The sequence below is a fragment of the Strigops habroptila genome, chromosome 1 (assembly GCF_004027225.2).
Source record: "Strigops habroptila isolate Jane chromosome 1, bStrHab1.2.pri, whole genome shotgun sequence".
Classification (NCBI taxonomy): Eukaryota; Metazoa; Chordata; class Aves; order Psittaciformes; family Psittacidae; genus Strigops; species Strigops habroptila.
The window spans coordinates 117,816,022-117,830,903 of record NC_044277.2 but is presented as its reverse complement, the minus strand read 5'-3'; the positions used below and the strand labels follow the sequence as shown (position 1 = coordinate 117,830,903).

Here is a 14,882-nt window from a genome sequence, read left to right as displayed (position 1 = left end):
AGCTCTTGTTCATCTGTGTAAGTAAGTGCTACCTATCACCTACAATATTTTATGCTCATAGAAAGACTTTTAAGAAAGTACCTTTATTCCTCCAAAGCAGGAGTAACGGTAAGGCATAGAAACAGTGAAGGCGAATTATGCAACCTCATTCTTACTTAGGCTAACCAGTGACTGGGATAATATACAGTGAGAAAGAACAGCATACTTTGCACAACAAACTAAAAATAATCAAGACAGAAGATACCATTTAAATCATTCCATCATGGGAACAGAACCAGTATCATAAATACAGGACTTCAGAAAAGCAAATTAAAGGAACTTAAAATAATACACTGTGCTTCCATAGAACTTTCCCTTGAACAGCTGAACAAACACCAATGAACTAAACCTTGCAGCACTCCTGGGAGTTAGGTATTAATAACCCATTTTACAAATGAGGATTCTAAGGCAGAAAAGCCAAGCAATTCTGCAAAAATATTTTTTTCTCTCAGACTAAGTCAACCAATTCAGAGTATGGGGTTAAACATTACCATGAAAGAAGCTTTAAGGCTTCTTCAGTCTTTGATATTATCTGAAAAAGAAATGCATTTCCTTTGAGCATATTAGGTTGTGATAAGGACAGATAGATAGTTTAAGGTTTGTATTTCCTTTATGGAGAAGCTGATCATCATAAAAGAGTAGAAAATCAATGTATTCACAGTGCTAAAGCAACTTAGATATCTGCCAAGACTTTAAGGACTTGCAGACCTGTGGCAGTTTTAATACTATTAGTGCACAAGCTTACTATTTTCTTCAAAAAGCTACTACTACCCGAGTTACTTTACCTTGTTCATCCTCTCTCTTCTCAACTGAAAGTGCCTTGGTTCCATCATAGCAAAAAGCCTTAATGCAATTCAACTGCAGCAATTCAGTGTTCTGCTTAATTTTTTTGACCTTGTTAGCTATCTTGTCCATGGCTATTACTTCACCCTGAAATAAAAAAAGATGAATTCTTCATCAAAAGCAGAGGGATTAAATGGATGGGAAGTTCCTGATTTCCTCCCCCCGCCATGAGCAATGTAAGGAATGAAGCTTCGTTTTCCCTACAGAATTTTGTTATTCTTAAATCCACACTCCTGTAGCCCTTTGTCTCCCCTATTTTCCATGATACCCTCATTAGAGTAGGTACTAGTCTGAAACTGTGTGCATTCTGACTGGCACTAGATGCTTGGCATAGTGACTTCCTAAGAGTCCCTATATTGTGACTAATGGCAACTGGGGTATTTTGTTTGTTTCTTTTTGTTTGTTTTGTACTTTTTTGCTGGGGAATAACTTAGGTTAAAATGTAATCATTTGAAAGAGCGTAGAAGTCTCAAACGCATGGTAAAATAGGTCAACAGATTTTAAAATTGCATGGAGATGGTAAGAAACATGATCACATCCAGCTCAGTCCTGAGGAAATGAGGCCCACAGCCATGCCTCTGGCTTGCTCAGACTCAACATACTGTTAGACTTGCAGTAGTTGTCACTCAAGTTACTTTGGGAAATACAGTATATACTAGAATAAATTTTAGATGTGGGGGGGAGGGGAATCACAATTATGCATTATTTCTTTTATGTAAGAATAAGATTTCTCTTTTCCTCTCCCAAGATAAATCAAAACAGACACACACCACTATCTGCTAGATGAAATCTGTAAACACGAAGGAAACTGTAGCATCAGTAAAATCCAGAACAGTAATACCATCTTCAAGAAAACCCCAAAGGCCGAAATCCTCTACTAGACTGGCTATAGCAAACAGAACCTGCTAAGAAACATGGCAACTTTTTTCTATTCGGTGATGGTCTCTAGAGGCTTACGGAAGGGTAACATGACTAAAACAGTGTAATAACTTTTATTTTAGTTATTAACTGTTCTTAACCCACGGGCTTTTACCTTTTTTCCAACTCTCCTCGCCATCCCACTGAGGAGGTGGGGAGGAGTGAGCAAGAGGCTGCATAGTACTTAGTTGCCGGCTGGGCTTAAACTACCACACCATGTGCCGCTGCCTCTCACCTATCACTGCTCAACCTATTGTGCACACACACTAACAACTGATTGTGCTTCAAAGTTAGATCTGTTGCTAAAACAGTGGATTTGCTGCATGTGCACTGTACTGTGGATATAAAGAGAGAACTCCTTCTCCTGACAGACTCTCAGAACAAAAGAACAGGCTGGAAGACAAGAGTCTTCTCTTACCTGGTCATGCATTAATGCTGCAAGATGGGTTGTTTTTCCTCCAGGTGCAGCACACATATCCAAAATTCTCTCGCCTGGCTGAGGGTTTAAAATATGGCTCACAACCACAGAAGGCAAGTTCTATCAAAAAAAAAAAAAAAAGGCAACAAATAAGGGAGAATTCAAACCTTATGTCCTGTATCAAGTCTTGTATTAAGGAATGTCAGACTTGTTGAAACAAAAATTTATTCAGCAGTGAAGATACCTATGATACTGCTGTCAGATTCCTAAAGAAAACGAACTATTGAAATTACATAAAAGAGACAATATGGGTCAGAAATCTCCAATAGCTCCTTTTTTATTTAAAGCTATATATGAGTATCTAAGACTGAAGTTTAAGGGTTCATGACTATGGAGACTACAGTGCTAAAAGTCAAAATAAGCTGATATTATCAGAGACAGAGCAGCTCTGTATATTACGATTATTTTATATTGATGTTTATTTGAGTATTTACTCTATGAACATACTGATGTAGTGTAGTAACAAACAGTAAAATCAACAGGCAGGAGTTTAAACTTGCTGAATTAAGGTACCGAGAAGCTGAACTGTGCTATTAATGGTATAAACATAACAGATGCACTGAAGAGAAATAATATGCAATAATTGTTCACAGTATTGCATCTTACACAATATAGCAATACTCTGAAAGATTCTCTTCTAACTTCGTTCAACACAAAGATATAAAAACCTTTTAAAGCTGTCTTTACTACATGTTGTCTTTGGTTAGCAGTTTCAAGTTCCATGCTACAGTGTTCAAAAAAATAAACAGTAATTCACCTCACACATGGCAAATTCAAGTCAAAAAAGCTGGGCTCAAAGGGTTGTGATCAGTGGCACAAATTGCAGCTGGAGGCTAGTCAATAGTGGTAACTAAAAGTTACTAAAAGTATCTGTGCAAAAAGAATTTTAAGTTTTCAAGTGACTTCTTTGAAATCCCTTACTATATCTCAGATGCCGGATGTTTAAACATGCAGATACCAACTTCATACTAAATGCTTTGTTTTCTTTAAAGCCAAAGAGTAAATTAGGTGCCACATTTATAAAGTATTGCTGTGTGTTTTTAGAGAATATTCATTATTCTGCAAATAGTACAGACTTTAATTTTTGTAACAAACATACCTGTAAAAACAATTGACTAGGGAGCACATTGTCAAAAGAAGGACTAAGGTAGACTGGCTCTATCATTCTTATGCCCATCCCACTGAAAAACATGAAAAAAAAGATAAAATCAACTACTCGGATTTATTATTTATAACAGTATTCAATTAAAATAATTATGCTTACAAATCGAAACTTGAAACAATAATCTTACAAAAATGAAAGCACGTATAAATCAACTAAGAAAAATACTTAATTACATCATTAAGTTAGGTAAGCCAGAACAAAAAAGGCACTACATTATAAATTGGAAATAGCTGTAGAAAAATTCATAAAGCAAATTTTTATTTTTTGTACACAAGACAAACTGAGATCTAATCCAAGCCTTGATAATGTAAAGAAATGCATTAAACCACATTTAAATGTGTTCATTTCAAGCCATAACTGCTTTTGGCTAGCCACGTGTGCACTAGGGAACTGGCATATGATTTCGCACTTAGGTCTTCCTCCATTTTCCTGGATTGCCTGAGATTTCAGTCAAATAACTAAAGAATTGCTATTTCAAAAGCCTTACAAGAATATTGATTTGCCTGCAACACAAAGGTTTGAACTTAGAAGCAACCTAGCAGTTTTAAATACGGTTGAAGTTCTGACACAGATTTCATCAAGACAAAAAGGAAATGGCCAACAAGATAAACAAAGAGAAAGCAAACTTGCAGACACCAGATACAGTGTTACATATTGCCATTCCCTGTCATCAACTCAACAGGTATATCCTACCACTACTTCTACTACATTTGAGCTCTAATGTATCAGAAATTCTCTGACAATTTTTTTTTTTTTTTTTTTTTTTTTAAAAGACCTTTTGTAGTTTATTCTCAGGATGTGAAGTCTCAGTCATTAATTTAGGTCCATGCTCTTCTACCTACCCTGCTTTTTATATGTATTTTAGTATAGCATACCTTAGTATTTTAGATGACAGAACTGAACAAACTATACGCTTTCGCAACAAAATAGAAAAGCAAGTAATCTTGAAATAGGTAACTACCTTGGCAAATGTTTGGTTGGTTGGTTGAAGATATCTGACCTTATGTTCTGTCCCCTGCCCCACCAAAAAAAAGCCCCTACAAATATTTTTAGGAGATGGAGAAAATGATAAGGCTGCACTTCTGTTCCATCCAAATAGGAAATTTTTCTGTTGGTACAGAGCAATTTACTGAAATGCAATTTTTCCATAGTGAGAATGTTTGTCACTTCTGTTTGTTTTATATTATTGAAGTCATATCCTACAAAAATTCTGAAAAAGCTTTCATTTCTTTTCTCCTATCTCTCAAGTAAACTGGTATCTGGTACTACCATGAAACTAAATTTTGAGTCTTCTAATACTTACTGTAGTACTTTAATCAGAATTGCCATCACACTACTGCTACCTTATTTGTGAAGTTACAGAAGACAGCAGGAGGCACGATTCTATTATATTCCCAGAAACTAACACTTCCTAAAAAATACTGGGAATCCCAACATATAACACAGGTCTCGGTGAAAGCCACCTTGTGTTTTATGTAGGGTACTGAGCATTTCAAAATGTCTTCCTATCCTCCTTCCCTTTGCGAAGTTATAGGTGTAGATTGCAGTTACTATGGACTTACTTTAATGGGCCACTTGAACTAAAGATTTCACTGCGACTCAGTTCGGAAATCCCATTTCCAAGGAAAACTTTGACTCCTTCAAATTCTTTGGCTCCTTTTTTACATTTCCCTTCAATATCTGAATACACAGAGACCAGATCTCCAGCTTTCAGAACTGCACAAAGAACAGAAATTTTGAAATTAATATTATACTTGACAAGACAGTAGTGACCAAATAATTCAGGATTTTCAGTAGACTATGTACTTCAACTCCTATATCACAGCAAACTTTAAACTTTCTTAATGTAATCAAAGAAAAAGATGAAATGATATTAGACTTAAAAGGGTACATGGTGAACAATGGCTACTAAATGACCAGAACTACTGAGAGACACAAGGTTACAAATTAGACCACGTGTCTTGTTTTTAAAGAGGCCAGACAAATCTTCAGGTTTTTTATACCATCGCATGGTCACCTCTAAGTTCTAAGCACACTCTTCAGGATTTAGTCCTCTGTGTATGCTCCAAGCATGCAAGCATCAAACACACTTACTGTACAAAGGCAATAATAATAATTTGTCCAATGACTTCTCAATAACTAGGTAGAACACAGCTATAGCTGCTTTTTCTGTAACTATTGCTTTGATACAAGTGATTATACATTCTTGTCGAAATAATTTTTCTGGTGGGGTTCTCTTCGCTCTAAGGCAACTACTGCTCTCAATAATCCTCTAGAAGAGTTTTACATCTGGAATTAAACCCTTCAGAACAGTAAAGTATGTAAATATGCACCAAATTTTAGAAGTTTCCTAGGGACTTTAACAAACTTCCTGAGCTAGAACAAAAATAGATGGAAAAGAAAGATGGTTTTAGGTGATTTCTTATAATAGTAAGCAAGCTCTATGCACTGACTGGCTGAAAAAATAAGCTTAAAAATAAAGGTCTCCACTGTCAGCAATAAACAATTTTCAAAAATTACATTTCTGATGTGTCTGACTAGCCAGAGCAACCAGAAGATATGACAAGTAAGACTAATGGCAGTTCAGCTTCCCAACAAGTCTTTGAATTGTACGACAGCCTACTGTTATTGTCTGCTTAAACTTCACTGAACAAAAACTTGCAGCAATTTAACTCTTCCATAAAGTATTTTTGCCAGTGATTTTTTGCACTATTCAAACATAAAGGATTTTATTTCTCTCTGTGCTGACAATAGTGTTTTTGAAATGCATTAATATTATGTATGGTTCTTAAGCTTTTTGTAGCTTATACTGGCATTCCATAAACATAAAGCTTAGAGTTTGATTAGCTAAATTAAACTCAAAGCCCTCTGATAATTAGTTTACCCTCATTTGGGTTTCAAGTTCAGTGATTTAATATGTGTTCTTGCTGTACTCTTTTTTTCCCTATTTAGACCATCTGTGCTTAATACAGCCTTATTATATTTGGCCTCAAGTGTGTAGGATGCCCTTTTATTTTATTTTCCTGTCTGCAATTCCCCTGAAGTGTTCCTAAAGTTTTATAGTGTCTTTTATTTTCTTTGAATTGATGTTACATGCATAATTACATGCAGCAATTATGATAAATCACTAGTTGACTCAAAGGGGGATTTGAATATTTATGAGGTTGTCTAAATAACCAGTTTCAGCAACTGCCATGGCAATATACTTATTTCATTATCATTTCCTAGAATGAAAAACATTCCTGTTCAGTGAATTGGACTTAAGCACATGCTTAAAACTTCTTGAAGGTTTTTTCCTAAAAGGGAATAAAGTTAAGTGGCTAGATAAATGCTTTCCTGACTCACTTTGTTTAGTAATAAGAACCATGATGATTAGTAGATCTTATCACAATAGAATAATGAGATGAATCATCCAAAATTATACTGATTTCACATAAAGTTAATTTGACCTTTAAATAAAAAATAAATAAGCTGCTGAACACCAAGCATGCATATGTAGATGTTTTATCTTGTCTCACAGGCATTGAAACAAAAATTTCCACTTCTTAAGAATCTGACATTAAAATCGAAATATTTTCTCATTAATAGAAAATGCAACTTTTTATTAGATCTCTCACACATAAACAATAGCAAATGAATCGCCAATGGATTTTTTTAAAAAAAGAAAATCTATTTTTTTTTAGATCTGTAACTTAGAATCTGACAGGATCATGAAGCCAAATGTCTTTGTGACTGTATAAAAAAATAATATACCTGGAAGCAGTACTTATTAAATAATCAACATACATCCAGCTATCATAGAGATGTATCTGTTGTGGCATTCCTTTTATTTTTTTCTTTTTTACAAGACTGGAAAGTGGCAAAATTCTGTGGGTTTATTCTACTGAACATTCACATTAAAAATTACAGTGTTCAGTAGTACAAAAAATCTCTTAAAAAGACAGGTTTTACTTTCAACATGCTCTTTAAAATGATTTTCAAATGAAAACAAGAAACTGAAATCCTTGACAACTAAAACTTCTGCTAGGAATTACATACTGAAAAAGCCACTGTGAATAGAAAAAAAAAGTCACTATTTATTGGAAATTGTCATCAAAGGGTGACATTTTTTCTCTCCTCTTTACAACTTCAATGGGTGTATTATAGAATTCTTACATTTTGAGGTAGATATGATTCCAGGGACATAAACATGTGCTCCTCGAAGTACTGCATATCCACATTGGGCTCCAACAATGACTTCAGATGTGTGTTTTTTTAAATCTCGCCTAAAAATACAAAATGCAGTGCAGTTTAAAAGAAAAAAAAAAAAAAAAAAAAAAAAGGGAGAGTATACCGAAAAAAAAATACCTTGCAAGTAAAATCTAGTTCATAAATACTGGTTTTGTCACAGTACAATAGAAATAATAAACTATCCTGTATTACACTGAAAAGAATTATTTTAGTCCCAGAGGAATCAAATGAAAGAGCCAAGAAGAGAACCAATTCTGAAAATAAAGCATATTTTGGTACATTCTGCCACTATTATGAACCTGACACAAGAATACAAATAAATTATACTGAGATGGAGAAATAATCCTCTATCCCTTCCTAGGCCAGATGATTGTAAAGTGAATTTTTTGTGTTTAACAACTGCTAAATGTTTCTATAGTAAATGTATAGCCAGGTGCTAGGAACTCTGCCAGTAAGAACTGTGAACAAGACACTTACTCGAACTTACTAAAGTGTAAACGTATTTGAATATAAATAAAACAGAATGTTCAGAGAAAGATGCTACAAAAGAGAATTAAATTGACAAAGAACAGATAAAAGAATTAGATGCTATTCTAGAGCCTACAGCATTTACAAACTGTTATGAATCTCTAGCTAATCATGATATAAACTGAATCTTAAGCATGTTAGTCTTCATTATGAAAACACTTTAAATAAAATGGCCATCAATGAATTCAACAAAACAGTCAAGAAACCCCATAGGGGCAGACGCAAATGCATCATGGGAAATATCCAAACATATCTGAAGAATGAAGAACAAACAGTCACTTCGTAGGGGATAAAATTGATTGATGAATCCTTTCAGATTAAATTCTGCTCTGGACTTGATTCTAGTGGAAGAAAACCCTGGCTGTATTTAGCTATAGTTCTATATTCCACAGCTAAAGTTTCACTCTTCAGTCTGCCAGCTAGCTGGCTTTCCAGATAGGCTGTACTTATGTTACATTTTCCATATAAAAACTTAATCTCATCAATAAGGAGAGAACTCTCTCTCTGTTTTCTTACATATTTTAAGAACTAGAACTCTCACCTGCTTAGGATATGGACTGTCCACTAGATCTTAATATAAAGAGTTGTATCTCCTTTACAGTGAACTAGTTATCATAACTGTTTAACAAGAAATCTGTAAGTGAAATATGTGTTATGACAAGCCTAAAGACTTGAAAATTTCAAACCTGGGTCCAATGACAGGAATTATTAAGATGTCCTGGAGTTTCGGGTGCTCAAGAACTGGAACACATAGTCCTTTAAATTGCTGTTTCATTAAAAAACATAATTATTATGCAATATTAACAAATCTAATACTTAAGTACTTAATTAGACTTAAAACTATTTTTCCATTCAAATTTATAGCTGTATAGTACAAAAAAAAAAAAAAACCCCAAAAGTAATGAAACAGTTAAGAGAGGCTGGGTAATAGCGCGTAAGGAGACACTCCACGTTAAAAATACTGGTGTAAAAGACATATAATATATTTAATAAATTGAGAAATAACAAGGCCACAAGGGGATTCACTGAGCAATGACTTCAAGGAGTGGGACAGTGTTCTAACACTCATAACCCTATCACTGGTTTCTTCTGGAAGAAGGCTGTGTTGAGTTGTTATCAGATCTTAGTAATACCACCAGAGAAGCTTGGGTCTAATATATGCTATCTTTTTGCTGTTATTAATTATAAACCACTGTTTACTCATGTATTGCCTGTCTTACTTAATATGCCAGGTTGGTAATACTTTTTATTTTTCTTTTCAGCTTAACTTTGATTTGGTACTGACAGCTGAGTTGTGCATATAGTTGAAAAAAAAATGACAGCTTGCCATTTTAAAACTGTTCTTCGACTTTAAAAAGACGATGTCTTCTTGCCTTCTAAAATATAACCGTAAAGCATGCAAAACTCTAAATTAATCTGGATCGTACAAGTAAGTATTTTCTTTTAAGACAACAATCCATGACCATACTTTTGTTAAAAACTGAATTGTGGCTTCCTTTTCTGATATAACCACATTTCAAAATAAAAGGTCTGTGAAAACCCAGCCTTAATTCAGTTTTCAGAAAAGCATTTTCCCTTGAAGCAAAATATCATACTGCAATACCCATTTTCAGACTTCTACAATCAAGCTAAAATTAGCATAACTCATTACCATCCAGCCAGCAGAATATTGTCAACTGCCTCTGCATCACAGAAATGTCTTGGCTCCTGTCATGCAATAACTCCCTGTACTCCCACTAGTATTAATAATTTACTTAAAGAAGAACTGGATCTTTTTAGACCAAGTGAAGATACACGATACAGTTTTAAAATAACCTAATTCTTAAGCATAATGGCTTACATATTATCAGATGTTCAAGGTAAGTAAAAATCCAGGAAATCACATAAAGATTAAAAACAGGTTAAAAAACAGAAAATACAGCTGCAAGGCATCACTCTGGCTCCGGTTTCTAAAACATGCAGATTTTCTCACTTTCCTGAACAGTTAGTGCAATTAGACATACAGCCATTCTCCTTCAATCTTAAAATGTTCTAAACACACTGAACACTGCATACTGAACTACAGTTTTTATCTGTTCATAACATCTTCTGTAAACTTATGACGCCTTTACAGTATTAACTAAATTTACTAAAGTACCCCAATCCTGTTTCAGGTTTGGATCTGCCATATGAAAAAGACTTGGTTGTCTTTTCCCTCTGTTATTGCCTTTCTTGAACGTATTAGATGAGGATACTGCACGACAGTAAATTTAACATTTCATGCTGACAGGAAATCAATATGATTGCATAATGTTAATACTAGTGGACATGTATTAAGTTAAGGGATAGTTTCCAGTAATGAAAAGCTCTCAGAATCAGGCAAAAGATGAAATATCCTGTTATTTTTGCTGTAACAAAGAAATGCACAAACCTTCTGGATCTCTTCAAACAGCAATTTTTTCACATGTTTCACTGAGGCCAAGTGGGTATTAACTCTAACAGTTGAGAAAGCTGGTGGATGAGATAGATGACTTAAGAGAGATTGGTATTTACTCTCTGCCTCCTGTGTACCTAAAGCAGTGATAAGCTGAAAGTGAAAGAAGAGGTTTTATATTAAAGAGATTCACACAGCAGTCTCTTCCTCAGTGCAAAAAAAACCAAAAAAACAAAAAACAAAAAACAACCCCAAAAAAAAAAACACCCCACCAAAAAAAAACCCCCAAAAAAAACCCAAAAAAACCAAACAACAACTGAATAAACATTCTGCAGAAATATGGTTGTGTGGTCTGCAATAGTGAGGAATGTCTATGTCTGGAGGCCTAATTCCAGCAAAAACCTCATAAATTTCTTGAGAAGGACTTGCTGGAAAAACAGTAGCATTAGCAAGATCATTGTAAACAGGCTGCAGCAAGTACCAAAAGTAAGTCAGTGAGCTCTGTACTGTACAGTCTTAGCAAGATGGAAGAGTAGATTCAAAACTATGAATTAATAACTCTTACCCAACATACAAAAACGTAATTTTTGTGTCCTCTGACATTAGGAATTCATAGACTGCCTATAGTATTTTTGGTTTTACACTACAGTAAGGGAGTATTTCTTGTCGACATTATGTGGTTAATACGTGGTTAATTCTCTGTGATCATTCTTTAGTGGGATCCAAATCTGAAGTCTCAGATTTATGCTCAGTTTAGCTTAAACATTTTTGTGTTACTTTGAGCCAACAGGCATAAAGAATAATTTTATATTTTAAATAGAATTATATATAAAAATCTGTGTCTAATGTGAAGATGATACCTTATTTTAAGGTATTAAAGTCACACAACATATTAAATCAAAGGAATATTAACAGTGCTCAAATAGTGAATATTTGTTGATGTAATATCTATTTCACATACCTCGTTGTTTCTGAACACTTTGGTGAGATACTCTTCAACTTCACGTTGGAAAAAAATTTTGGGGAAACAAGACATCTTCCTTTAGGTTTTAAAATCTGCTGTAAAAAAATGAAATAAGCAAAAAATTTTCTTAGCTGTTTTTATCATATTCTATAATTGTATAAATGTAACATAAAATTACAAACTAAGCTGCAGTTTCTGATTCCTCTGGTTTAATAATGCAATTTTACTGTACCCAGAATTCCAAATACTGCTCAGGATATGACTGTAACACTACTGTTAATTGCATTTCAGAATAAGTTCATTAACATGTTTAGTACTTGCAGTCACCTTATAATGAGGCTACTGGTTTCCTTGCTGTCACATCCTTCGCAGCCAAATCTTCCAAGACTACTTTATCAGTGTTTGAAATGTAAAGAAAGCATCACTGTGTCTAAATCCTGTCCCATTAAATCTCCCCTCAATATCCTTATCCTTGGAGAGAACTTGCTGTTTAGTCCTAGAATTAATTCACAAAGGCTCCTCAGAATTTAGCTTCTGACTCTTCTAAGTCGCATCTTTGAAATTCTTAATTACCTCATCATATCTGTTCATTTTTAGAGATAACCTTCTAATTTTTCACTGTCAGATTTCTTTTTCTCAAGCTTAACTTCTTAGGTTTCCTCCATAGTTAAAATTATCCAAACCTCATAACGGGGGGACTGTGGACAATTATTTTTTATTCCATACCTACTTAAAAAATTAAAGAAGGACTATAAATAAGTTTTCTCTTGAGTCTGTGTTTAATTCACAGGAGGAACAGTGAAGCATTAATGCAACAGAAGCTCTGCTCATCCTTACAGACAATCTTTAAGCTGACTAGTGAAAGATTACATGGTTAAAAGGTTCAGGAAATTTCCAGATGTTGTTTTAATTCCTTCTGCAAAGCCCAGCTATAAAGTCCCTATCGTAGTTCAGCCCTGATGCAGTTTTTATTCTTTCTAATTATTCTCTGTTTATTTTTCTCTGTAGGTAATGAAATAGTTATCTTCCCAAGTTGTCTCTGCCCACCCCTATATTGCCTGTATATTGAAAAACTATATATACTTCAGTCTGAAATGAGATTTCCTAAAAAATAGTTTGTTTACACCAACATAAGTGGAGGGAAAGTGAGAACATCCGCTGTCACTGAGGTTTATTATATCCATCACAAGGATAAATCAGAAAGTTTGGTATTCATCCTATTTGAATACAAGGCTATTTGTCACTGTTATCATACATGTCCCCCCCCCCCAATATCTTTTTTTGATATTTCAGATCCAGTTGAAGTTTTAATGCTAGAAGAATGTTATCTTTTTATCTTAACTTTTGACAAAAGGCAATTTTCAGTTTTATGGGTAGGAGTTTCAAAGCTTTATTCCCAAGATTAGCAGCCTTTGAAAGAAAGAAACTGTAATGGAATTAATTAATTATGAGCCCTAACAGTGACTTTGGTATTAACATTATGAAGGTATATTTTTAGGAAATTAAATAGGTATTTTATGATGACCGCAGAATCCCACAGAGCGATTGAGTTGATCTCACAATTACAGTTACTTCATGGAAACCCAGCCACTGACCTGACAGCATGTTGGCAACAGAACTTGTTTCTACCTAATTTTAAAGTGTGACAGAGTGCCACCGATCTTGGTCAAAACCACTGTACACAAAGGACAGAACTACAATGAAGTTCCCTAAATGTGTTATAAAAATGCAGCTAGCCCCATGATACAAATTAACAAGACAATTATGTCATTAAATAATGCAAAATCTCTACGGCTTGAAATTTCATACCAAAATAGAAAAGTTATAATGTGTTAGAAACCACTATCCTTCTGAACAAGATGGCAAGTATATTAGAATACCTGCAATTTAATGAGGGCCAACAGAGAAACAAGAATAAAACCAAGGAGATTTCACTTCTCCCCGTATAGATGGGGTAGACGTCACACATAAGCATGATGCCACATCTGTGCTTTTAACCACAGTTAAGGAACACTTTCGGAAGAAAGGCTGATGAGGGTGACTGTCTAGTGCCTCTTCAAATACGAGAGTTGGACTTCAAACAAAACTAGCAGGAGACAGCTTCGAAACCTGCGAGAGGGTTTTTTTTTTCCAGACCTGCTGTGCTGTACACCTTGCCCTAGGAAAGGCTTTTGACAGACTTCAGAAGAGAGCACCTGAAGGAGCCTCACTCCCTATTCACCAGATTCCCCTGTGCCCCTGTTGAGAGCTGCTGCGGGGGATGCGATGCTGGACCAGGGCTTTGATCTAACTACACACATACACACTGCGAGCTGTCAAACGCAGCCAGCACCTAGCGATACCGAGCAAGATTTAACTTTCAAACCTCCTCCCTTCCCCACCCCTTTCCACGAGGAAAAAGTCAGCCGGCCCGTTGCTGTGGGAAGCGGAATTTGGGGCTCTCTCCTTCATTCCCCCATCCGCCCCGTTACTGAATACTGGGGAATAGAGGGGGTCGCTGCGCGGCACCTCAACCCAGGTGGCACGGGGAGGCGGCGCAGCTCAGCGGGACGCTCCTCCACTGACCCCTCAGCCCCGGCGGACACCGAGGGAGTCACAGGCCCGGCCCCCCGCCGGAACGCTACAAGAAGAGCGGAGCACGCTGATGCCGGGCCTGGCCGCGTCCCACCCTCCCGGAGCGACCCACTGACCCCCCACACGCCACCAGGCCCGCACCTACCGCCACGCACCGCAACGCTCCCGCCTCCTCCGGCGCAGCGGCAGGAAGTTCCGCCTCTGCTGCCGCCGCCGGGGATTGCTTGGAAGCCGACAAGGTGGTGCTGGCTCGGCTGTTACTATGGAGCTAGACACGCCGCAGGGGGCGGGAGTACCCCCGGGCACGGCGGCGGCTAAAGCCGGCCCGAGCCCCAGCCGGCGTAAGCAGCGCCCTCGCCACCCCTGCCGCCGCAGGAGTTTGCCCCGCGGGCAGAGCGCGCTTTACCGCGGTGCCGCGGGCTGGGTCGTTGCAATGTCTTCCTCTCTCTCTGGGGTATCGAGCTGTGAGTTCAGCTGCCCGCATAGCTGCCGGCAGGTACCCGCGGCGGAGCGGCGTGTCCCTGCTTTACGGGGCAGCAACGAGGTTGCGACGCTGCAGTAGTTCAGGTCACAAATTCAGTGTACAGCTTTGGTTCATAAGGAAACTCTTGACAAAGCGTTCCTGACAGAGTTTTGGGATTCGTTTTATTTTGGGGGTTTGTTTTGGGTTTTGTTTTGGGTTTTTTGTGTCCTGGTTTCGGCTGGGATAGAGTTAATTTTCTTCCTAGTA

The 14,882-nt window shown here is 36.6% G+C and overlaps 1 protein-coding gene across 4 annotated transcripts in view; it reads right to left on the bottom strand.

The window, feature by feature from the left end:
- The window catches only part of NSUN6 (NOP2/Sun RNA methyltransferase 6), a 29,155-nt gene extending 14,823 nt beyond the window's left edge, over positions 1-14,332 (bottom strand). The window contains exons 1-9 of one of the 4 annotated variants that reach the window (XM_030476445.1): positions 14,298-14,332; positions 11,576-11,670; positions 10,612-10,767; positions 8,888-8,967; positions 7,599-7,708; positions 5,006-5,159; positions 3,378-3,459; positions 2,219-2,338; positions 825-969 (exon numbers count right to left, since the gene is read on the bottom strand). In XM_030476445.1, coding sequence (XP_030332305.1) covers positions 825-969; positions 2,219-2,338; positions 3,378-3,459; positions 5,006-5,159; positions 7,599-7,708; positions 8,888-8,967; positions 10,612-10,767; positions 11,576-11,650 — 922 coding nt within the window. In that variant the 5' untranslated portion in view covers positions 11,651-11,670; positions 14,298-14,332. Of the gene's footprint in view, positions 1-824; positions 970-2,218; positions 2,339-3,377; positions 3,460-5,005; positions 5,160-7,598; positions 7,709-8,887; positions 8,968-10,611; positions 10,768-11,575; positions 11,674-14,297 lie in introns of all 4 variants that reach the window. The other 3 variants (XM_030476462.1, XM_030476470.1, XM_030476454.1) reach the window with 3 other exon arrangements.
- Between the last annotated feature and the right edge of the window lie 550 nt (positions 14,333-14,882).